At 42.3% G+C, this 23,858-nt stretch overlaps 1 protein-coding gene across 6 annotated transcripts in view; it reads right to left on the reverse strand.

Moving 5' to 3' along the window:
* Positions 1 to 23,858, reverse strand: part of FGF13 (fibroblast growth factor 13) — a 277,313-nt gene that overhangs the window by 37,263 nt on the left and 216,192 nt on the right. For 5 of the 6 annotated variants that reach the window (XM_074834744.1, XM_074834746.1, XM_074834740.1 and 2 more), the window contains 2 exons: positions 20,901 to 21,011; positions 14,772 to 14,875 (listed from right to left, as the gene is read on the reverse strand). In XM_074834744.1, the coding sequence (XP_074690845.1) occupies positions 14,772 to 14,875; positions 20,901 to 21,011 (215 nt within the window). Of the gene's footprint in view, positions 1 to 14,771; positions 14,876 to 20,900; positions 21,012 to 23,010; positions 23,646 to 23,858 lie in introns of those variants that run through there. The other variant, XM_074834742.1, reaches the window with a different exon arrangement.

Raw genomic sequence — 23,858 nt, forward strand, 5'->3', positions numbered from 1 at the left:
TTCCCCACCTTCTTTTTCAATAATGCCTGAGCTGTTGAGATATCAGATTTTGATGCAAGCCAATTCCTGTTTGCACATTATGCATAATGTAAGCCTGTATACCACTATTTCATCAGTTTGGAGGAAGAGGCTAAAGATACTGAAGTTTCCTTCATCAGGAGCATCTGTGAGAAAAGGTCAGGCCACCAGGACCCAGTGTGAACCTTTCACCACTAAGTGTGGCCATGCATTTTAGTTGTATCCCACCTCACCCTCCTCTGCAGCAGTGCCTCTCTAGGAAAAGGCATGAATTGAGCACCCTGGCTCACACCCATACCATGTAGCTGCAGCCTCCTCGGCATCAGCTGAGGCAGCGTCCCATGCAGTGTGCCACTTGAAATCGGGAGTCAGGGAGGAGGCTGGGTGAGAGCGGCCAAACACTTTGCAAGGGGCAGTTCACTCGAGCTTGAGAGCAGGTATACAACATCCAAATTGAGAAATGAAATGAGCTCTTTTGAGCTGAACCGCCACTTGGTACAGTGCTCTTTGTATTGTGCTTGCTGTAATATACAGTGTCACACAATACCATGTACTGATAAAACACTTCGTAAGTGGCAGAGTGACATGAATAGTGATAAATGTTGACGTGACTTGTTCGGAGAGAAAGCAAGGTGTGCAAAATAAATGCTCGGAGAGGTGGATACCAGGACTGTTTGAAATGTGCCATTCCATGTGCTCCCTCTGACGGTCCCAATTTGCTATTTGCACACCCCAGTGCAACCCTTAGTGCATCAGCAGCATGCTCTGAAGCAGTGACCAAGGACACTGCTCTAATCAGAGGGCGTTCCCAGAGCTGCTAGTATTAGCAAAGGGCTACAATGACCGCTGAGTGTCTGACCATCACTGTTTCAACTGCAACACCCTATCATTTATTACCTGACCATAAAAACAAACCATTGGTGGGACTTGGCAGGCAAGGTTATAGCCTTGGAATGAGGTTGATGGATTCTGGATGTGGGCATGAATGATCCCTGTGACTGTAAATCATAAAAAACTTGGGTCTTCTAAGCAGAAATCCAATTCTTTACTCTTAATATCCCAATTAACAAATACAGCCTGATCATAAAACCAGCTTTCTCATAAGAATATCTACTGAACAGGCATGGTAGCTTCTCACATGTGATGTACTGGAAGAAGCTTTCAAGGATTATCAGGTGACTGCTGGCCTGCATGCAGGTAACTTTTCAAGCAGAATGCTCCACTTCTAACTAGCCATAGCAAAGTATTATTCACACCCAGCCTTTCAGAGATGATGCAATAAGCCTTAAGGGTATGATTGCCTCCTCCTAAATCTTACACACCAATGTGCACAACAGACTAATATCTCTGCACCAGTAGAAAGTGCTGAGGAAAGGTTGAATGAGTCAGTAAGAACAAATAAATCATGAATTGAAATAAAATTCATGCTATGAAGTTAAAACACAGAGCTAGCTAGCTTTGTGGTGATTTCTATTTGAAAAAGGAAAAGAAAAAAACCAAGTAAGCTGTCTTAAATCCAGGTTGAGCCTGAGCCAAAAGTTTTACATTTGGAGACACTAGGACTAGGAGAAAAGCACTGAGTTCTAGCACATCTCTATTTCTATTGTTTGTTTGTTGGAAGCTTCCCTAGCCCCTGCTCCAAATCTCAGCTGAAGTTTTATTCCAGGTTCCAGTATACACAGAGTTCCACAACCCTCCTTAAAGGTTTGGGTGTTGTCCATCTCTATTTATTCTCTATATATGAATTTATATCCATATCTTCTGTATAACAGATATGTTCCTTATCTTTATATTAAGAAACTAAATGGTTGTACCATCAGGTTGGTAGTAATGCAAAAATATTATTTCAGAAGGTTTTTTCCAAGAAAATAAAATTTTATCAGGCTTTCAGGACCTTGAAGATTAGAGAGAAATGAAATTTTCTGTAGCTTGGTGAGCCCACTTTTCAGGAAGATGGAAGGAATATATATTTTCCCATTTTTGAAGTAATCAATATAAACTCACAAAACTCTCTACTTATGAAAGTAATTTTGGCTATTTATGTATCCCCTGTATTTATTGCTGTCCTACAGAAATGGAAACTTTTACCTCCAGCTTGAAGTGCTTTGATTCCGGTTTAAGAACTACATGACCTCGCAAGACTCTCTACCAACAGAGCGTTAAAAATGCCAATACAGCAGACAAAGGACCAAACTCTTCTCTTCATAATGTGTGTGACCTTGCTGCAGGGGACACAGTGATGTGGGTAAGCAGAAGGCACAACCTGAGTGAGTCCAAGGCACGGGAAACTTTCAATTCTAGGTTACTCAACATTTGTTTTGAGAAAGAGTAGAGATGTTCGGATTTGGCTTTACTGTATGTAGCAGTCTCCAGAGAGATCAGTCTAATGACAACTTAATTTTACCAACATTGCTTGACTCAATAAAAAGTACAGATTGGATAATTGCTATATCAAAAAGTAAAGGCCATAACTATCACAATTGCCCACATTAACTCCAATTGTTTCATAAGAGAAGCAACTGCTGTTTAGAAGACTGTCAGAGCCAGAGGGAAACAAAACAGCTCAACAACAGAAAGCCTGGTATTAAATGACAGGGGAAAAAAAAAAAAATCACTTGTCTTCTTTTACTGTCATTTCTGTGATAATAAAATGAAGGGCTGCAAGTGCAGAGGGTTTGCTGTTGGGTAGCAAATGAAGCTCCATCAGATGATTCACAGCCAAGCCAGGGTGACTGTACTCATCTTCTCAGTTAACAGCACAAAAGGAGGTTGGTTTCCTTAGTACAGATATTCCCAAGCCACTTGCAGATCAAGACTGCCTCTTTCTCAGCTAAAAATTTCAAGATCTTCAGGGATTCACCATGGGGAAAAATTATTGTATGGCCTCTACATACAGCAGTGCCTGGGCTCTGTGATAGAGATGGTGCATAAACACATGCTCTTAGTGCTATCAAATCAGTGCTATTGAGGAAGATACATCATCAGTGCAATGGGTATTGGCTGATGAGCTGGGAATACCCTCTCCCTGCCACTGCTGCTGGACATAATTTTGTGAAGAAAAATATTGTTTATAGTTCAGTTGTAAGAGGTACAAGTTATTTATAATAAATGCTTGCCATTTTGGTATTGTTCCTACAAACATAATTAAAGGAAATATAAACTGTTAGGGCAACACTTTGAGAGTACAGGTGTTTTTTGGCATCTCACTGATTAGAAACGCAAATTTGGGAAACAATTAACTAATGTGGTAGAAATCAACAATTTGCATAAAACTCTTTCAGGTCTTTTCTATCACAGCTGCAATAATTTCCCCAAGAAAAAGCCTAAGGAAGTCCATGCTGAACTCTCCTGCCCATGGAGCAAGCTCCCAGTGTCTCTGTCTAGAATACATAATAAATCTTTGTTTCACACAGAGGCAGCTAAAGCATAAATTAAAGTCAAGATTTTCAAAAATAGGTGAGTGAAGTTGGCTCCTGTTTCATGACGCCCAATGGTGGTAACACAAACTCAGTCATCCTTGCTCATCTGTGACACCAGGCATGCACTGCCTTTCACAGAAAGGTGTCAGAAGAAAGTACACCGTACTAACTGGTGAACCTTATCACAACGCTCCTGGCGTCATGATAGCACTACAGAAAGAGCCTGCTGCTAATGTTCCCCCGGACCTGGAAAACTAGAGATTTTCATATGGGTCTGCCAGAATATTTTAAATCTTAAAAGCAAATCTCCAAAAGTACAAGGCATTTGAAGAGAGGAATTATTTGTGAACAACTCAACACCCGATTCTTCAATTGCTGAACTATTTTGTAGGAGAACATTAGTCCAACTACTGCATGATTCAGAATGAAGCCCTGAGCATTCAGTTCCAGAGAAGGCTCCAAGTCAAGTGCTCAGGTCTTGCCCATCACTCTGAATAATCCCTCTGGGCATCCAGGACTGAGGTCTACTGCTCTCCCTACTCCTGATGATCGTTCCAGACCTTGGGACCTGTCTCCAGGCAAGCAGGGACTTATTTTAGTCATTAAGCTTCACTGGCCTCCTAAATGCTCTGTTCATTTTTTAATCACACCAAAATTTCATATTAAAAATCAATGGCTGTCTTGTTCAGATCCTGAAAATCTTGCTCAGATAAATTAATTCTTCCTCTGGCAGGCACTCAATGAAACTGCTTGCTTGAGTAAGGATTACTTACATGAGAAAGGGTTTGCAATATCAAGCCCAGTAAACTCTTAGTTCATCAGGTGAAGAGATCTGCACTTCGAACTGTGTCTATTCCACTTATTAGAATTTCTTTGGCTTTTTGTTCTGTTTCAGATCATTCACTTATTTACTCTGAGCTTATTTTACCTTCTGTCAGTGTCAATATGGCTCAGCTAGCAGCAGATGCTCCTCTAGATCTGAGCACACTGGTGTGAAATAATGAGAATGGAATGAGAATTGACGTGAACTTTTGCCTAAAACCTGAACTGAAACCTTCATATTTCTGAAACTCTGTTTGTAATTTGTGTACCAGCTCCATGAGACGTACTCATTTCAAAAATATGGTAGTTCTTCCAGTTTAGTTGGAGACCACAAGTAGTGGCAGGGTGAGGAACAGCCCACTCTTTTCAGTTTGCTAGACCCATTTTGCTAAAACAGTTCTGGAGTTGTCGCTTGAGAAAATATGCCCTCACAAGTCCTTTGAGGTTTGCCCATTCCCAGCCAGCTCAAATGCAAGGTTCCACCAACACTTGTGTTCAAGAGGAACACTGCTATCTCATAATAGGACTTTTTCACATCTGAAAAATGCTCTGGGGATGAGGATGGAGGGTCTAAATTGACTCCCTCATCAATGTGCATTCAATTATCAGAGTAAGGAAAGGGGAAGACTGCTTTATAAAGCAGCCAGCCTCTTGTGCTGTGCTTCTGGAACTAGCTCTCTATGATTTTTAGATACCTCCTGAGGCTTTAAATAAACAGAACTGTACTTTACCAATTATCATGCTTGTTTTGCTTAGCTCCCCAGTGGATTTAATTTTAGAAGAACCATACCACTCAATTTTCAGTGCTGTTTGGGTAAAATTACAAAAATGAAAAACAATATGATAGCACCTATAGCATCCACAGAATGTAAAATATGAGAGGTCTTATCTGTTCAATTATTTAAACCATCCAATCTGCTGGTAAAAGCTATTATATTGGCATTATAACCAAAGACTCCCTAATCCATTCTAAATTTTGGATTCTTTTGTTAATCCTAGATTGACTAATGAAAGTAGTTTAGTATGGAAATGCAAGTTTCTTGATACAATTTTTATTCAACAGACTTGTTTTCTTTTGCAGACCCTTTTTAGATTTTCCATCCAGAAATTCAGCAGATCTACCTCCAAGAATTAGCTTATCTATGGAAAAGATACTTTCTGAAACCAAGGCTTCAAGGGCATAATCTAAATATGACAATTTTTCTGTTTCCTTTGTCCCTACCTAGCCTCTGTACCACACACCATGTTTATCCTGCTTTCTAGGATTCATACAGGTGTCTCTGGTTTCAGTACTGAGAAGTCATGCCAAAAGGATGGCATTCAGGCTCTCTGTGACTGAAATAACAGAGTTCCCTTTGGAAACCCCCTTCAGTTGTGCTGCAGTTCCAAAAGCAACCATAAATCTTGGGGATAACAACTCCCTCTTGCCCACTGACGCCCCATTGGTTTTGCTTAGTAGACTTTTCAGAAAGATTCCTTTTGACTGACTACACTGCAAATGTAATGTGAACTTTTACAGCAAAGCTGGATTCTCAGTTTTTGCACCTCATCACTCGCAATAAAAGTTCTGCCAGGAAAAGGATGCTTTCAGTGGGTTTGCAAGGATGTAAACGGCCAGAAAGCAGTAAACATTTCTCTTGAGGCTGCCAAGTAGGAACAGAACTGAATTCACTTCCTCTTAGCACTGTCGCAACTGCAAGGCTACATGAAGACAAAAAGACACAAAAATGTATTTAATAAAGTCACTCTGAATACCCCCACATGGCAGATCTGTTGATGATACCAGCCTGGACTGATGGATAGTCATTATGGGAAACTGAAATGCCCTTTACCCCCTTCTAGCACAGGCGCTGCCAAATTTTGTTTGTCCTAGCACTGCTGCGACAGCCAAAGCTCTGGGTCCTGCCCTGCAGCAACAGGCACACACAAGAACAGGTGTAGGAACAGGCACATGCAGGAAGAGGCACACTTCCATCTCTTTGTTCAGTTTTTCCCGCAGTCCATTCTCACCCCAGTCCCATACTTTCACCACAATTTTCCTGCATATCCTTAACTAGAGTTAACGAATACCTTTATGTATTTCTCATCAAAGAAAAATAATCCATCAAGAAAACATCACGGGATGCAGCAACAGGACTGACCAGTGAGGGCACATCTTTCTCAAGCTATTGGCTTGTCATTGGCTAAGTGCAGATGCCTATGGGAGAGTATTAGGAAAAGAGGATTTTAACCCAATATTTCCCCAACACACTTCCCCAGCCTCTGGTGAGCTATGATTTCAGGACATTTCTAAGCCAAAGATGACATCATTGTATTTTACAGCATTTTTCTTTCAAGAATTTACCTAAATTGTATCTGAACAAACAAAAATGATGGCATCCTCGGCATCCCATTGCAATGAGTTCCCCAGCTGAACGATGCGCTGTGTGGAAAACACTTTCTGCAGATTTAATAAATGTGATGAATCCTTGTGTTTCAGTGTCATCCTGGGTTAGTTTCTGCTCAAGTTCTGAGTTTGTTTTCCAGTACCAACCCACTCCTGTTGGTCTGGGGAATCCTTGGAGACTGTCTTTGATTGCTCCAGCCTCCTTGTTTAGACGTTCATCTTCACATGGGCATTTACAGCCAGCAGCAGGCTGCGAGCGCATCGGGGTGAGCCTTCTCGTCGGCAGGTTACAGAGCAAGTGTAACAAGGCAGAAGCGCTGCTGAGTCACTGTGACAAGAGCTGCTCATTAGCTCAACCTGCAGCACGAGAGGGAGGGGAAAGCCCTTCTGGGCAGAAGTAGGGAAGGCAGACAGCTTTTTAGAAGGAAAGGCAAGCGTAGGAAAGAAGCTGAGGTTTCATAATGGCATTTTCTTTTAATTAAGCCACATTTGAAAAAAACAGGGTGAGTTTGGAAAGTTATCTTGCTTCTGATCTTGAAGATATTTCATACATATCAGGAAAAAAAAGCAACAACTCAAACATCCCCATAAATACTAATATACGTATTTTCCCATCAAACTGCAAAAGATCCCAGCCCTACAGGGAGAAGGCACACATATCGCCCCACGGGCACCTACACCACTGGTCACAATGTGTAGCACACACACCAAATTTAGGAGACAAAAGCAGCACATTTTTCACTGGCTCTGCTGAATCATAGCAACATAATCCGTTGTTTGGCGATCTGAATGTACAATCCCAACTGAACACGCCGAGAACCTGGCAATGCTCTTATTCTCGCACTTTGCAACTCACGCCGTCTGCTCAAGTCCTTATCTGCTTACAACTCTCACTTGCCAAACATGCTTTGCAACGTGACGGTGAAGAGTTGTGAGTAGCCTGGAAGCCCTGGAACTCAATATTCCTTGTTTACTGACGCGGGGCTGAAATGCGATGCTGGAAGCAAGCGGTGTGTGATCCAGGTGCCAAACTATCAAACTTGGGTCCAGCTCCAAATTCTGCCAAGGTTTTATTTTTGGCATCATGCTGGTTTTCTGTCACTGTGACCCCAGTGAGCAGTGCAATGGACTGAAAAACTGGGCCTTATGGACTACACTGACATTTCAGACACATTTCTGAGCTTGCTGAGTCCCAAACTTCTGCTTTGAGCAACATCTGAAGTCTGAGCTTATAAAGACTTTCTGTCTTTTCACCCAAGCACTTTGGCATTGATTAGCAAATGACTAATAAAGTGAGCAGGTGCACTTTGAGTCTTTTATCTACTTCATGTATATATTATTTATCTCATAGGACATTGAAACTGTTCTTGCACAAACAACAATTTCACTGCTTGATTTTTAAGAGCCACTCTGTTAGGAAACCATTGCACAGACGTCTAACTGCAGGTCTGTCAGGATCTGTGCAGTGCACAGTCCTGAAGGATTACTTTCATGCTTGGGCTCCTCTTATGAAGCCTCATCTTAGAAGGTGCTGAGTATCCTCAGCTCCCACTGCTTGCAGTGAGGGATGGATGCACAGTGGCACCTCTGTGGATTTCAGATGCCTGGGGGATGACTTGTAGAGAAAAGCAGCATAATAGCTCCAAGACTTTCAGCTTGCTGAATCTCCTAGTAATTCTCCCACAGGAGGGTGATGCCCTCCCTGCCTCTCTGCTGGAGACAGCAGGCAGTCTGTCTCCCGAAATCTGGAATCACACTGATCCCAGCAGAGACAAGCACCTGAACAAAACAGCACCCATCTCTCCACCCCACCCCTCAGCAACAGCACACATCATTAAGAAAGACCAGTGTGTATCTCATTAAGGAAGACCTGCTGCAGGAAACCACTCTGCTTCCCCAGGGACCTGACCCCCAGGGGTGTCCCACATCACAGAGCAGGGCCAGACAGGCGCAGCAAGCTCAGCCACAGGCTGCTGGTCCCTTCAGCAAGTGGGAGACGGGTCTGTGAGCAGTGAGCTCTGCAGCTACACTGCCAGGCACAGTCCAGCTCACAACTAACCCTGAAAATTCATGGTCAGATCCCCTGGTAATAGGCTGAGCCTGTGAGCACAGCCTGAGCCAGGCCTGTGATGCTGCATAGAGACCCACCACGCTTCTCCCATGTCAGGCACCGGCCAGCACCCATCTCTGTGCTGCAACGCTGCTTAAGACTGAACCAAAGTACAATTGTTCACATCTGCTGAGCTTAGCTGCTGGCATAATTAAGAGCAGTGTCCATGGGTGAAGGTGTCAGAAAACATTTATCAGTTTGGGCTGGTCCTACAGTGCCTGGGAACCTCCTTAGAGCATGCTCCTGTCCCAGTGCTGATCCCACCCCTGCCTGCTCCCTCTCCCACCTTTGCTGTGGGGCAGTGGGAGCAGTCAGGGCTGTCAGCACGACGCAGGGTCACGGGAGGGCCGGAGCAGCCCTCCTCACTGTGAGGATGCTGCACGTTTATCCAGCATAGAGCAAGGTGTTGCGATGAAAAGAAAAATGTGCTGCAGCTGTATCTAAGACCCTATCATTGAAGAGAATGAACTACGTTAAGGTATAGTCCTTGAGCATTCATGGTAAAAAAATATTTATACTGACATGCAAATTTAACTAGATGAAGTTTTTGATTATTTCCCCTATCTCTTGGTTTGTGCTATTTCCCAGAGGTGGAAAAATGCTCTTTGCCAGTAATTCATTAGAAATGCCCCAGCCATTCCCATTAGCTACAGCAGGCCTCCACTGCACTGCTCAGTATTAAAATATGCACAAACTTCTCTTCTCTCCAACTTACCAAAACCAATTTTTGAATCACTCTGAGAATTTAATCACATTTCAGTTCTCTTGGCTATAATCAACGTGCACGCTTCATACAATATTTACTTTCTGTGCAGGTACCAAACTTGTATATGACAATCTATTTTACATACAGAGGACAATGTTAGCTGAATGCTCTCTTAGGGTAAATTATATATAAAATTCTGCACAGGTTATTATATCAAAGTGCTCTTTAAACCCATGCTAACTCTGTACTGAGTGCATCAGACAAGAAATGGCAAAATTAAGCCACATACAGCAGCTCTATTAACTCAAAAATATCGGGCATGCTAGAATAGCTAACAAAGAAAGCATAAACAACCCTGCCATGTAGCATACTTCCTAATACCCATCCTACAAAAGCCTGAATGACCTGAATTTCCAATCAATGAGCTGAAAGGCTGCAGGACGGAGGGACAGACTGGGCCCTATCACACATGGTCAAGGCAAAGGATTGCTCTTAGACAATGGCTCTATCCAACCTGAGAGAAGCTGTAAGCTTACTCACATACGATGCTATTAAATCAGATGCTTTGGCAAATCACAGGAATCCAGACCAAGACAAGATGGAACACAAACACTCTTTACAAGCTGAGTTGCATGGCTTCTGAGACCGGCCAGAAGGATGCAATGAACAGCACATATTCATTTTTACTCTTTCTAACAATGTATCCAGGCTAAACGAGCACACAATTACATGGGCTGAAATGTTCTGTAGGAGAAATATGCATTTCATTGACAATCATTAAATGATTTTAAAAGCCTCTGACATGATGGTTTATGGAAAACACACAGTTAGATGTTCTCAGGCTGTTTTTTTAAAATTTGCTGTATTTTGGGTTATGTTTCAGCTTATATAGAATTCAAGCAGTACACCCAATTCTCTTCACCTGCATACATGCCTTCCCTTTAATGAACTTCACTCAGCTGCTGCTCGGTATCACTGTGAGCCTGCTCTGTCACATCACAATCACTTTAATGAAAAAGCAATAGCTCCAGAACTACATGTCTGATAAAATAAGATCCTTAAAATATTATTCACTCTTTTATTCAAGACAATGAAAGCACACAAGGAATTCATAGGGTATAAAACCTGAAAAACTCAAGTGTAGCATATATGGTGGTCATCTGAAAGATGCGGTCGTTCATAGAAAGGAAAATAAGATACAATAAAAGCCATCCTAAAATACAAAAGAGCATGATTCATTATGTGGTTACGTAAGACAGCAATGCCATAACACTGTTTAAGTCATCTTGCAGCAGCATGACACTGGTGTAAGAAGGGATGAATCAAACCCTGTGTTTTCATTTTAAATGGATGCTCAAGCATCAAACGGCAGGAAGAGCTACGGCTTCAAACAGATCCTGACAAGGTCCCTCCAAATAAAACTGTGAGGTCACACAACTCCCATCGACTTTGTAGGAAACTGGCTACAAAAAAAAAAAAACCCTTTCAAGTGTGGTGTTCTTCTGTGATACGAAGAGGCATTTTCCAGCTGGTGTGGAGAGGAGGCAGACACTGCTCAGAGCAGGGCGGGCAGTGGCAGCTCAGCAGGCTGCGGGGAGGACCAAGGTCGCTTCCCTTCCCTGCAGTCTAGGACTTTTAATGTGCTTCTATAATAAATGTAGATAATTATATATTTATTTTAACATAATAACTTTTTTTTGCTTAGCTGAATTTCTGCCTCATCCCCGAGGAGCTTTTATCATTACATTAAAGATCTTATTTTTGCTTTAACTGACAGATGCCGCAAACTATCTATAAACTCTGGCAGCCAACTACAGATATCTGTTCTCTGCAGATTTATTGTACATCACTGATCCCCTCATGGAGCAAATTCACCTCATGCTTGAGTACAGTCACTGGATCAGAAGCAAACCACACTGCAAATTACCTCTGAGGTCAGGTACCTGAGTCCCCATCCTGGCAGACTACTAGGGAGAAGGAGGCAAGGCCAAAGCCAGAGTTCAACAAATCAGCAAACTGAATCCGAAGATATTCTCCATCTGCCAACAACTGTACTGGATTGTGGCTAGGACATATTTTCTACATATGCAGGACACTCAGAATCAACTAAGCCAATTTTGCTGTGGCACAGCCCAAACCTAAAAAATATACCATAAGGAACAAAACACAAGAATTCATCACAGTCACTAAAATGAAAAGGAACTGAGATTTAATATTGCTATTTAGTGTGGGATGCATGGAAACGGGACACCTGGTGTGTTACCCCCAATGTGCTTTCCTATGCAAGTGTGGGAAAGCACTTAGCTGAGCCTCCATTTATCCTCCTGTAAGCCAGATGTCTTATTTACCTATTTACCAGTGGGGTAATTGCTGTGGACTTAATGGCCTCTTTATCAGGTGCAGTGTTTTGGAAGTGTTTCAGGCTAAAAGGCACTATCAGGTGCAAGGCACAGACAGTAGCATGGGGTGAGGAACAGGGATGGCACATTAGTAGGGTGTTTTTCAACCCATTTACCAAATGAATCTATAACCTTCGGCAATGCAATCTGAAGGAAAGGTTTCTGCACAGACACAAGCATGACTGAAGTGCTAGAGTCGCAATAAAACCAAAGCAAGTGATCATTACACAGATCACAACATCCTCTCTCCCTGTTACATTGAATCATCAATGCTAATTTCATTTCTCTCTGGAAATGTTACAACTATCTGTTATAGTTATTTACAATTTAAGTATATTTCTATTTTTCCCTATATTCTTGCTTCAGGAATTTGACAGTATTTTTGGGGACTTTTGCTCCTGATCAAACCCATGTTGCCATCTGTCTGCTCCTGACAAACCCCGTTCAGGAACACATCCCTGTAAGGGCTTGGAAACCCTCAGGATGTGTAGATGGATGTCATTTACTTGAGCTGATCTGTTCCCTGGACTCCCTGTTGGCATCTCTTGAACAGGTGAGTGTTCAGCTGGTATAAATCAGCTGAGTTCTCTTGGGACTCATTTACATCAACCAAGAATTCGGCCCAAAATATAAAGCTAATTTCCCATGCATCAGAGTGTCAGACTGCATCCCTTGCTGAAAGGACCATTATCAGCTAGAAACACCTAAAAAATGGAACTGTAATTTTGGTACTCTTTTTGCGTAGCAGGTGAAGTAGGGGCAGATGCTCCTCACCAGCCCTTGTCCATTCCCTGGGCGCGTTGACAGAGACATGAGCTAGGGTTTGCCCGCCAAGACAGCTTCTTGCAATTATTGTAAAGGACAAAACAACCAGACTGGAAGGCACCAGATGATAAACCCAAGATTATTGAGAACGTGGGTGGAAACTTGGTTTGGAAAAGTAGATCAACATTAAATGGACACCCGTCTTCGTGAAGAGTATTTAAAAATATGAATTTGGGACACAGCAAAATGACAAAAGTCTGTTTGAGGCCTTGTCAAGCCATCAGGTTCGAGAAGAATAAAAGAATAAATGTAAGAAAATATAGCTGCCTAATAAAGAAACAAATATGACCGTTATTACTAAGGGGAAAATAGAGGGATGTCACCAGTTAATTTTGCAATGGCATAAACTATTAAAATCACAGATAATAAAGGACTCAAGGAATACACTATTCATGGTAACATATGAGACCACATGAAGAACTATCCCTAATCAAAGAAAATACCAAAAATTGCAACCAAAATGAATCTCTGAGCTCTGCCTGAGATGCCTAGATACCCATCAAACTAAAAGCTGGACTTAATCTAAATGCGGGTTATATTCTGCCCCTAGTCCTCACATCGAGGGATACTAGAAGAGATACTTCATTCTCTCAGTGGTCCCTTCGACTTCAGGTTATGTCTCACATTGAGAAGTTACTGCTCTGTTGTAGGTTAGCAGTGGCAGATCTGTCCCCATCCCATTTTCTGCATCTTTGCAAAAATATATCCGATTGTTCCAGAATGCATGCAGTGAAAGAACTGACCTACTCGAACCAAGCACGTTCGTTGTGCATGGTGATGGAATTTTGCTTTATGTACAAACCTCTCCATCCCACCCTGAGATGCAACTCGAGGTAACACTCCCTGAGGCAGAATTGAGCCCGTAGAAGCCGGCACGGCGCAGTGCTCTCCTGGCAAGTGGGAAGCCAGGAAGGAGTGCAGCTGAGGATGCTGATGGAAATGAAAATGCATGGTGCAAAGGTACATTTGCAGTGCAAATGTAAATGACACTGTGCAGTCACAGGACCGTGACTACATGGGATTAGGGGGACTTTGCACGATCTGGCTGTGTGTCTACAGCCCTGCAAACAGATCTGCGGATTAACCACACTAAGCAAATAGCCAGAGTAAAAAGAAAAGCAGAGTTTGATGCTGTTCACTGAAATTTTACTTTGTCCCACAGCATACCCAGTTCTAATTTGCTTTTGCTCTGGCAGATACAAGAGGAAAAATATGCAAAGCTGCCCCTTGTCCCAGCTGTCAGCATTGCAAAACAAACGAGAGATTTGAATAAGTTTACTTAATTGTTATCAGTATTAAAGGCACCTTAAGGGAATCATCCATAGAAAAGAATAATTTGTAGTAGATAATAAATTACATTTTCCTCTATTTTCTTCCTTGGGAAAAATCTATTAAATCTCATTAATAGTCCTGAACATAGTTCAACTAAATGTCTTTAATTAAAAAATGCTCTATATTTAAAAATGTTCTTTTCACTTTTTTTCATAAAAACACTCTTTGCTCTCTTAAGAAATGCCACTGAAAATTATTAACTGACATTTTTTCATCAAAACTGCTAATAAAACATTTCTTTACTCATTCAGCAACTTGAAGCCCTAAGATTTTGGCACCTAATTCCATTTCTGTTTGAAAATCCTGGTCAAACAAAAAAAAAATTACTTTCTGTAATCCCTTTTAATAACAGTAATAGAGATTATACGGGAAGATATAAAATGTGTTCAGGCATGCATGTGATTTACAAAGTTGTCCCTTTCCCTCTGTACCCCACACTGATTAGCCCTATCAGTCCTCAGTGACCAAGACAGAGCATCCTTTCTGTCTCGGGTTTTGACTGCAGGGCATTTTTATTTCACACTTTGGGTTCACTGGTTTGCACCAAAGGCACCGCAGTTTGATTCCATACATCCAGATGTATTCATAATAGAAACAGAGTAATAAGCTTAAAACAGACTATCACCACTATACTGAATTTGCTGTGAAATCTCATGTCTATAGGTTGTAACAGACTCCTTGGAAGAGTAAATTATTCATTTACTAAGTTCTTACCATAATTACAGTGAGACCAAAATTAAAAATGTTTACTTACTGATGTATATAGGTATCCTTCACTGTTCATTGCCAGATACAATTTTGTTTGAACCCCCTGAATCGCCACCACTCGTAAACCCACAGGTATGAGGTTAAACAAAGCTAGGAGAGAAAGGACATGAAGAGCAAAATTAATCCTTTAGAGCATGCAGATTCGATAAAGAATTAAACCATAATTACCAGAACCAAATTAAAAAATGCCCATTCGTGCATATATTAATTTCTGTGGGTGCTATACAACAATACCGCTACTACCATGTTCTTCTACAGCAGTTTCCACCAATAGCTCAGAAATTATCTACAGAGGGTATCAATGTATCTCCCCCATTCTGAAGACGGTGGAGGTACTGAGAGCTGGAAGGACTTACCTGCTCATAAGCAGAATCCAGACTCTGCTGAGTAGTGTTGAACATACTTGTGTTTTTTTTAATTTTATTTTTCTGACAGTAAGTGCAAATAAAAAAAAAAAAAAACAAACCAAATTTTTTTCAAGATGATCAAAAATTTCTTTTGTTTTTCAAATTCAGATCAAATTCAGTGAACATTTTTGACCAAAAGGAAGGATCAAGATGAAATTCAGGAGAGTTGAAAATCTTCATTAACATCTCAAAATGTTTCCACTCAAAAATCATTTGGTTTATTTTTTTTCTCTTTTTGAGAGGAGAATGAGTTTGAAAAAAACAGTTAAATAACTTCAAAATGAAATGAAATGACAGCATATTCTTTAGATCAAGCACTAAATCTGTGCTTTCAAAATTGAGCTGCTTCGAATGTTCTGCTTGCGTTTATGCTTGTATACATGCTAATAGTGGCAGTATTTATAAGCAGAGAAATGTCTCTTCAAAAAATGAAGATTCCGGTTTGTAAAGTGGCAAATTAAACAAAAAAAAAGCAAAGCTGTGCCATAGCATGGATTCATGGACACATTAAAATTGAACACAAACAATAATGAGTTGAATACAGTACTCTGTGTTCAATATGTAGGATTAAAAATAAAGGGGAGTTAAGAAAATTTTCAAGAACTGTTATCATAACCCAAAGCATCTCCTTCCAGTCTGTTGTATAAATGCAGAGATAAGATGAAGTAATGCCAAACTGGCTCTTATTTCCAATGGTTTATTACTTGGCTGGAAAACTCCAGTCTGCTTCAGGCTGAAGTTTGGTATTTATGGTCACTGTCTGCAGCCAATTTAAAACTGAATTATGAATTTGAAATATTTTTATTATTTTCAGAAGTATAAGCTAAGATTATGACACATTATAAATTGCTTTTTCAGTCTGACAACCTCCAAATAGCCATATTTATTTAAAAGAAAATTTGGATCTTGCCAGCATTTAATACAGATCCTAAATTTTGGGTGTGGGTTTGTCAGGAGTGTATCAAAAAAGGAAAGGGCAAGCGTATGCACGTCCTACTTTGATACAGGCATGGCCAGAAGTTAACACTGTGCATTGGGGATGAAGGACTAAATTCTGGTGAAAACAGACTCTGTTCCAGCAGGCAGTCGGACCTCCAGCTCTGTGTGCTGTCACGGGTTAACCTGAGCATCTCAACCCCACGGCTTGGTGAAGAAGGGGTGTGCTGGGCTCTGGGGGGGGACACGCTCAGGGCTGGGCTGAGCCTGCCCGGCTGTGCTGGCACACTACGAACCACGGGTGCTCTGCTCTGAGGTTGGGGCATCTTTGAGCACTGGATTTCCTACGATGGTCGAATATAGCACAGCAGGTGGAAACACCCAGAACTAGGAGATTATAAAATCATACCTGTGTTTTTCTTTCCTTCTCATACACACGAGTATACATGCAGACACAAACACACACATGTACATGCAGCCCCTCCTCACACTTGCCTCAAGCACAAAATCAACAGAAATGGCTTTCTCTTCATTAAAACAAAATCCTCTAGTTCTGTGCAGTTTTTGGCAATCAAAACCTAGGTTTTCAGTAAAGGAAATGCTAAGGGAAATGGATTTCTCATCCATTCTATCAAATGCTTGAATTTACATGGGGGAGAAAATATTCCCTGTCTGATTCAGTAAATATTCCCTTGGAGAGCCCTCTCTTGCAGTTCAACCCCAAAAAGCAGCATCTGCTCTCCATGTAGGCAGGAGAGCACAATTTAAAGCTCAGTATCCAGGCAGAACATAGAGATCTCTTTTGAAAGGTGCTTTCTTAATGGCATATTTATGAGTAGGGCAAGCGCTTTTCAGCACAAGGATACGAGGATGGTCTCCACTGTAAATAGTGCTACAAACCTGTCAGTAGACCAGTTGAGGACAGGGCAAAGCCTGGGACAGTCAAGAAGATATCGCTCACAGCCACAAGCCACAGAGATAGGTTTTAGTGAGCAATTCCTGGCTGTGTTGTGCTTAGCAAAGTGAGCAGAGATACGAGGCTTAGCAACTCCCACCAGGGGAGGGCTGGGGCACCCACTGCAATGGGTGCTCAGCTGCTTCCAGCAGCAGCTGAACATGTTTTCCTGCCATAAACATACGTGCTCTATTTTGAGGCAAGGCTGGGCACACTCAGAAACTGGTTTAGACATCGGTGGGATTAGCAGCTGCTGTGGCACAGACTGTCGGAAGTTGCAAAAGGGCTGTGGGGGAGTAATGCTGGCTCTGCTGCCGACTGCCTCTGCCGAAGGGGAGAGGGACCAGCTGTTGGAGGGGTGCACAGTCAATCTGTCCTATGCCAGCACAGACAGAAACATGGCCAAGCTGCCACCTCTAAGGTAAGGGAACGTTGGCACTGCACCAAAAAAGGGGACTGTCCCCTTTAGCAGCAGCCATTGCTCCCACCGCCCTTGCAGAGCAGCAAGTGAGTGGCCTGTCCACGATCAGCGAATGCTGATGGGGCCACCAGCAGAGCCATGCAGCCCCCTTCTCTGCAAGCTGCCAATGCCATCGACAATGGGTTGAAATGCTGTTGCACTTCTGGTGGTTGACCCTCATGCAGGTAGACACAACAGAAAGGCAAAAAAGCCACAGGAAAAGAAATTGCTTGCTACTATGATCAGTTTGTGTTAGCATAAAATATGGCAAAGTTATCCGAATCCTAGCCTTTCCCTATTACATTTACGGTGTTTAAAATAAGGATATACTATCCATCATAATGAAAACCTTGGCGATGCCTAAGGGAGAGAAGATCTTTGCTATGGCCCATGTGCAATACAAGCTGACAGAGAATTAGAACTGCAAAATAAGAGGCAGCAGGCCACAGCTGGATTCGTGAACACATATATTGCTGTGAGGTCTGTGCCATCCTTGGCTTGGCCACCTGGACCTTCATACGTTTTCTGCAGGATATTGTTTCCTAAATTCCCTTATTTTATCAGTCTTGAAATCTCTTTGTCTTGCCAAAATTGGGGAATAAATTCTGCCTTGATTTAAAACCTTGCCCTATTTAACACATTTAATGAGGCAAAATCTGTTCCTCAGCCAGGAAATCCTTTCCACGAGGCACTTCCTCAAATCACATGGACTCTTGGCTAAAACCAAGGTCTGGTGAGTGCTATGGCTCCTCAAATGTATGTTTCACTTTCTGACTAAATCATGCTCCAAAATCTCAGCTTTCTTTTAAACTCCCTCCAATTTTGGTTTTGTGAACCTTGCATACAGCAGTGGGTCTGCAGAGCTTGAAATAATTGCTCCCAAGTCAGGAGCCGAAGGGAATCTTCAGGCAAACTTCCCACTCAGCTCTAGGTAGCAAACGATGGTGAAGGTGGATGCCTGGGCCCAAGATGCTGTCAGAAGCACAAAGCAGCAGCTGGCTATTGGGGGCTGCAAGCTCTCCCCATCTCTACTGTAAGCAGGGAAGACAAATTCTGAAATTTAAGCAAGGCTGACCAATGCTCTTGACCTGGAGATCAGGTGGACTGTGGCTATGATTTCCTCTAAAAAATGCAGTTGCAGAGTCCTAGCACAGTGCAACCGCTCTGCTGGCCACAGCCACATTTGAGGATGTTCCCCTTATTATTAAGGGGAGATTTTATCACCGTGCTGCACTGCAAAGCAAATGGTCTTAAAGCAAATGTTCAGCGAAGGTGACAAAAGGGAACAGCAATGATATCCCTCAGGGGTGCAAAAGAGAGGAGAATGCACTGGAGAAGGGGTCCCCCAGCATTTGGAGGGGGCTACAAGTCCTGTGGCTTCCCTGCAGTGCACGAATATGGGCTAAATGAGAGGTGTTTCTGCAGATATTGGAAGAAAGGATCTTAAAGGGCCTGATCTGATTAATATTTGTGCTAGTGAGGCTTTGGGGGAAGCCCCTTATGTGGACTCTGATCCACAGCATAAATCAGTCTGTCTTCGTAGCTCCATTAAAATTACTGCAATTAAAATAAATTCAGGACTACAGGACATTCAGGTCCATACGCTTACCTTACATAAAAGAGAAATATATACAAAAGCATGTGTTTTTTTATGATAAAGCCCTCTGTTCTGAACACTTAGATACTGCAGCCCAGCTGCAATCATTTCTGGGATACTTCCATTATATTTAAGTATAGAGCATTTTGGAAGGCTGGTATCCAGCAACAAGGAGTTTTTATTATTTGCTTTGTAATCTCTCAGGTTATGGTAAATTTAAGGACACAGTGAAAACAAAGATATCTTAGAAACAGACACATTTGTATTTCCATAAATTTTATCTCGTTTCAAATATCAGAATCCCTATTAGAGGGATCCCAAGCAAAGGATTTGAATGAAACAATCATGCAAATGATGTAATTTCAGACATTTGCTCTGGTACATTAAAAGTTTATAACAATATCACACTTAGATGGAAAAAGGAAGATTTGCCTATTTCTTCTTCTTTTTTAAGATAATTAACAGAACTACTCTGAAATCCTGAATGACCTGTACTTCTACAGTCATAAATATTAGATCATTCACTTGGAAAAAAAGCAGTGTTTAAGGTCCATAAGAATCATTCTTAGAGTAAATTTTGTGGCTGCACTGAGAACTCTATAAGATGGCAGCAGCCACTCAGCACTGCACTGATCTGGTCTGTGCCACCTTCTGCACGGGTGAGGACAGGACCTGGAGCCAGACCTCAAGTGCCCCCACAGATCCTACGCTTGTGCTCTGCCCTAAGGCCAGCACCCTCAGTACCTGCAGAGGAGACCTCCTCCAGCAGCGCAACCGCTTCCCTCCTGTCACTGGAAGTTAAAATAGGGATGCAAAAAGTGTCAAAGAGGGTGCGGGAACAGGGTGGGAGTGATTGGACAAATAACATACAATACTTCCTATTGCATCTAGTGCTTACTCTGCCCTGTAAAATGAAACCATGTTTCACCTGCAAATGTTTTTCATATGAAAAATATCAGTGCTTTTTAATAATTAAAAAGGAAGGTCTGCCTGTTGATTTTCTAGCTTGTTGTCTAAGTGGCCTGAAATACCTTCTCAGACTCCTTGCTCTTCCTAACTCCTTCTTTTAGAACAGACACGTAGTTTAAGCTAAACAGTACAACTATGTGAAATGCTTAAATATTTTTTCATACACACCAAATCTATGCTCTAGTTATCTTTTCCTGTTTTCTATTAATTCTCAAAGTTGTAAAAAAACCCAACAAACCACAGACCAAAAGCATCCAAAGCTTTTTCACAGAAAAGCTGAGGGAAATCTGGTTGAAAGCTGAAGGTATAATAAACTTTAGAAGGGGTAAAAAAATAATAACAACAGGGAAACGTGAACTCTAAAATGATGATGAACTCTCATTGTATGAAATAAAATGGCTCTCTTTGAATGAGCCCCTGTTCAAGAGTGGAGATAGCATTATTCTATTTCAGGCATCCTGAGTAGGCGAGCAAATTCTCCCTGTTGAAAAAAAAATTCTAATAAAATCAAAGGACAGCAATGAACTTCTCTAGATTACCATGGAGATAACATTTGCTTTGTTTGTCATATGTGTCATCATTACCTCCTCTAGTTCATTATTTCTATAAGTGATTTTTATTTGCATTTCTCTCAGACCCAGTAAGTCTGAAAAACTTCTGTGTTGTGAGCACAGTGTTAATGCCACTTCCACTCACTCAGTCATCCCAGGACAACAGTTTTGAACACACCTATATGGGAAGAATGAGACACCACAATTCACAAACACACCATTTATTCTTATGTCACTTACTATAACTACTGTCCTCCTCTTTTGTTCCATCAATTGTTCCATCTGCTTGCAACTGCAAGTGGTATCCTTGCCTGCTGTATAGCTTTGTTACTATACCTTTAAGCTGAGGCTCTGTAAAAAAACAATAGTGAGATTAATGTGGGAAATCCTGATGTACCGTTCCAAGCAAGCAGGATGCTAAAAACAAATCTCCGGGTTTCTTCTCAAGGCTGAGATATGAAAAAGACCCAAAACAAGAGCAGGGCAAACAGCTTTGCAACACTTTTCATTTAGGTTGAGATCAAATTTATGTCTACAAAATCAATTTCCAAAATGATTAAATGCCACTTTCAATTGCAATGTAGGTAGCACAGTAAAATCTCCTTCCAGAGAATACAAATTCCAACAGTGTGCTGCTTGGCCTCAGGAGCTCAGCCTTATCTCATTTAAGATTAGAAATGAGCTGGCAAAGAGCGTATTCCGCCTTTTAAAAAGGTGTGAGTTCTTAAATGGAGAGGAAAAAGAGGACTACTACGATAGTGCTAATAAGAGCCATAGTGACAGTTGAGAGCCTAAATATATAGCAGCAAACGTTTAGCACAGGAACTGCTGCAGCTTTAATAAACAAACCCCCATTCCTCACTGCTCCAAAGAGTACAGAGCATCCGAAGTGACAAACTACTCAATGAACATATGGAAAATGGAGGGGGGAACCCTGAAATCCAGCAATGTGTGGAACTGCAAAATAAATATTAACATAAGGGTTGAGGTAATTACCTCATCAGCTAGAAGAAGAAAGATCAAAACAACGCATAGTTTGGATAGATTTCCTTTTTTCATAACCATCCTCAAATTCACAGTTAGAAAGCGAGATATCTCACACAGTTTCTGATCATTCTAGACCAAAAAGTATACAGCAACAGGATCTGCTATCAAGTCTGTCATTTAAGACAGCCAGGTAATGCAGCAGGAGTAATTGCAAAAAAGGTCTACTTCCACTGAATCCCAATGACATCTGCATTGTAGTCATTTCACACAATTATGTTTGTCAGGAGGCGATGCATCTCCGCAGCTCGCTCCACAACATCTCACTTAATTCAAAGATAAACATACAGTGAAGATATGTGTCATTTCCAACAACCAATGTCTGGATAAGACTCCTTGTGTAATCAAAGACATTAGGGAGCTCTGCTACTGTACTTCATTTTAGTAGGAGCTGAAGGCAAAAGCTTGCGGTAGTTTGCGTAAGAGTATTAGTTCCTATTAGCAACCTCTAATAATGGTACCAATGGATGCACAATTCTCATCTACCAACTTTTCTGACAAGAAATTAATCCAACCCTCACTCTGGCTTTTTAGCCATAATACATCCCAAAGCTGTTTGCAAATTGTGAGCAAGGCACCTCTTCTGTGGCTGCTGAGAAAGGCAGACAGGTTAAGTGGCTAACGGCATCAATGTTTCAGCACCGCAAAGCAATAGCAACATTACCAGAGGGTTTTGCTCCTCCCACATACAAAAAAACCCACTCAGATCAGGGACTGAGTCTTCATGCCTCATCTTTTGCACCTCTGACACAGAGAGCATCACGTCTGCAGGGCAGCTGCATGTATGAGATTCCTAGAAAGGAACAGGGCGCTGAAGCAAAACTCTGGAAGGTGCCAGTGAAAGCAAAAAGCCTCATCTGCAATCAGCAAATAAAGCACGGCACAGGCATTCTGTGAAGCAGGAAGACAAAAACATGATCTCTAGACTGCTAAGTTATTTAACATACAACTGAAGGAGGTGTACGTGTGGGAACTTACATCTGCCCCACAAATAAATCGCATGTTTGTATATGTCTATGTGCAACAGAGAGACTACTGAATTACTGGTACACGGGTGCACACGGGTGTGCAAGTGAGACAGAGAGAAATGGTGTGTGTTATCCAAATAAACCAGATGAACATCAAAGGGGAAGAGACTGTCATGGGGCACCCATGTCTATCAGATCATACAAGCCAGGAGTGGCAATACCCGCATGTTCATTTTACCAGCCCTGAGACACCAGTCCCCTTTCCCCACGCCTGATGCACATCCCAGTTTGCATTAAATTAAACAAACCAACCCCCCAAAGACATAACCCTTGCCAACCTGGTCGCCTTCTTCGCCTTTTCTTGGAGCCAAAGAGTTTGACCCTGGAAAACACATTCAACTTGTTCTTGTCGCAGCTTCCCTTGCTCTTGCTGGGGCTGTTGACACACTTACAGGCATTGGACTTCTCCCGCTCCCTGGCTTGTCTCTTCTGGCGAATCAGGGAGCTGGCGATGGCTGCAGCCATGGCCGCCACCGCCCCGGCACCACCGGCGGGTCAGGCACACGGGGTTTGCTCGCCGGCCGCGGGCACCGCAGCCAGCATGCTGCTCGGCCCGTCCCCAATGCCGGGGACGCTGCCGGGCGCCTTGGCCAACGCCACCCACCGCCAATCGGCTTGGGAGCCCCGGAGACACTGGCGGGATGCTCGCACCAGAGCCCCGGGTCGGGATGCAACAGTTTAGCTCAAGCGTTTCTGTCGGCTGAGATCTTCCCCTTTTGATTTTCTGATGCTTTTTTATTCTTCCTAACTTCTGGCAGGGGAAAGTTTGCAGGCAGAGGTGAGCGTTTCTACGGAGATCAAGCAGACCACTTGCAAGGCATCCCTCTGAGCTTCTCCAGACGCATTATTCACATGCAGACATGGCACATCCACTTGGTGCAAGATCATTGCATCTCTCCTAGCCCCAATTTCTCCTGTCAACTTTTCTCCCCACCCGTCCCCTCCCCATTCAAATCCCAGCAAACACCTGTTAGACTCCAGCAGGGGCTGTCCAGTTGCAGGGGTTTTCTGGATCCCTTTTCCTCTTCTCCCTTAAGAAGAGATCCGAAGCAAGTGGTGATGGAGACACTGGGAGGAGATGCCGATGCCTGGAGCCTTGGCTGCCTGCTGCTGCCTGCTGCTGCCT

Source organism: Strix aluco, chromosome 10 (genome assembly GCF_031877795.1).
Source record: "Strix aluco isolate bStrAlu1 chromosome 10, bStrAlu1.hap1, whole genome shotgun sequence".
Taxonomy (NCBI): domain Eukaryota; kingdom Metazoa; phylum Chordata; class Aves; order Strigiformes; family Strigidae; genus Strix; species Strix aluco.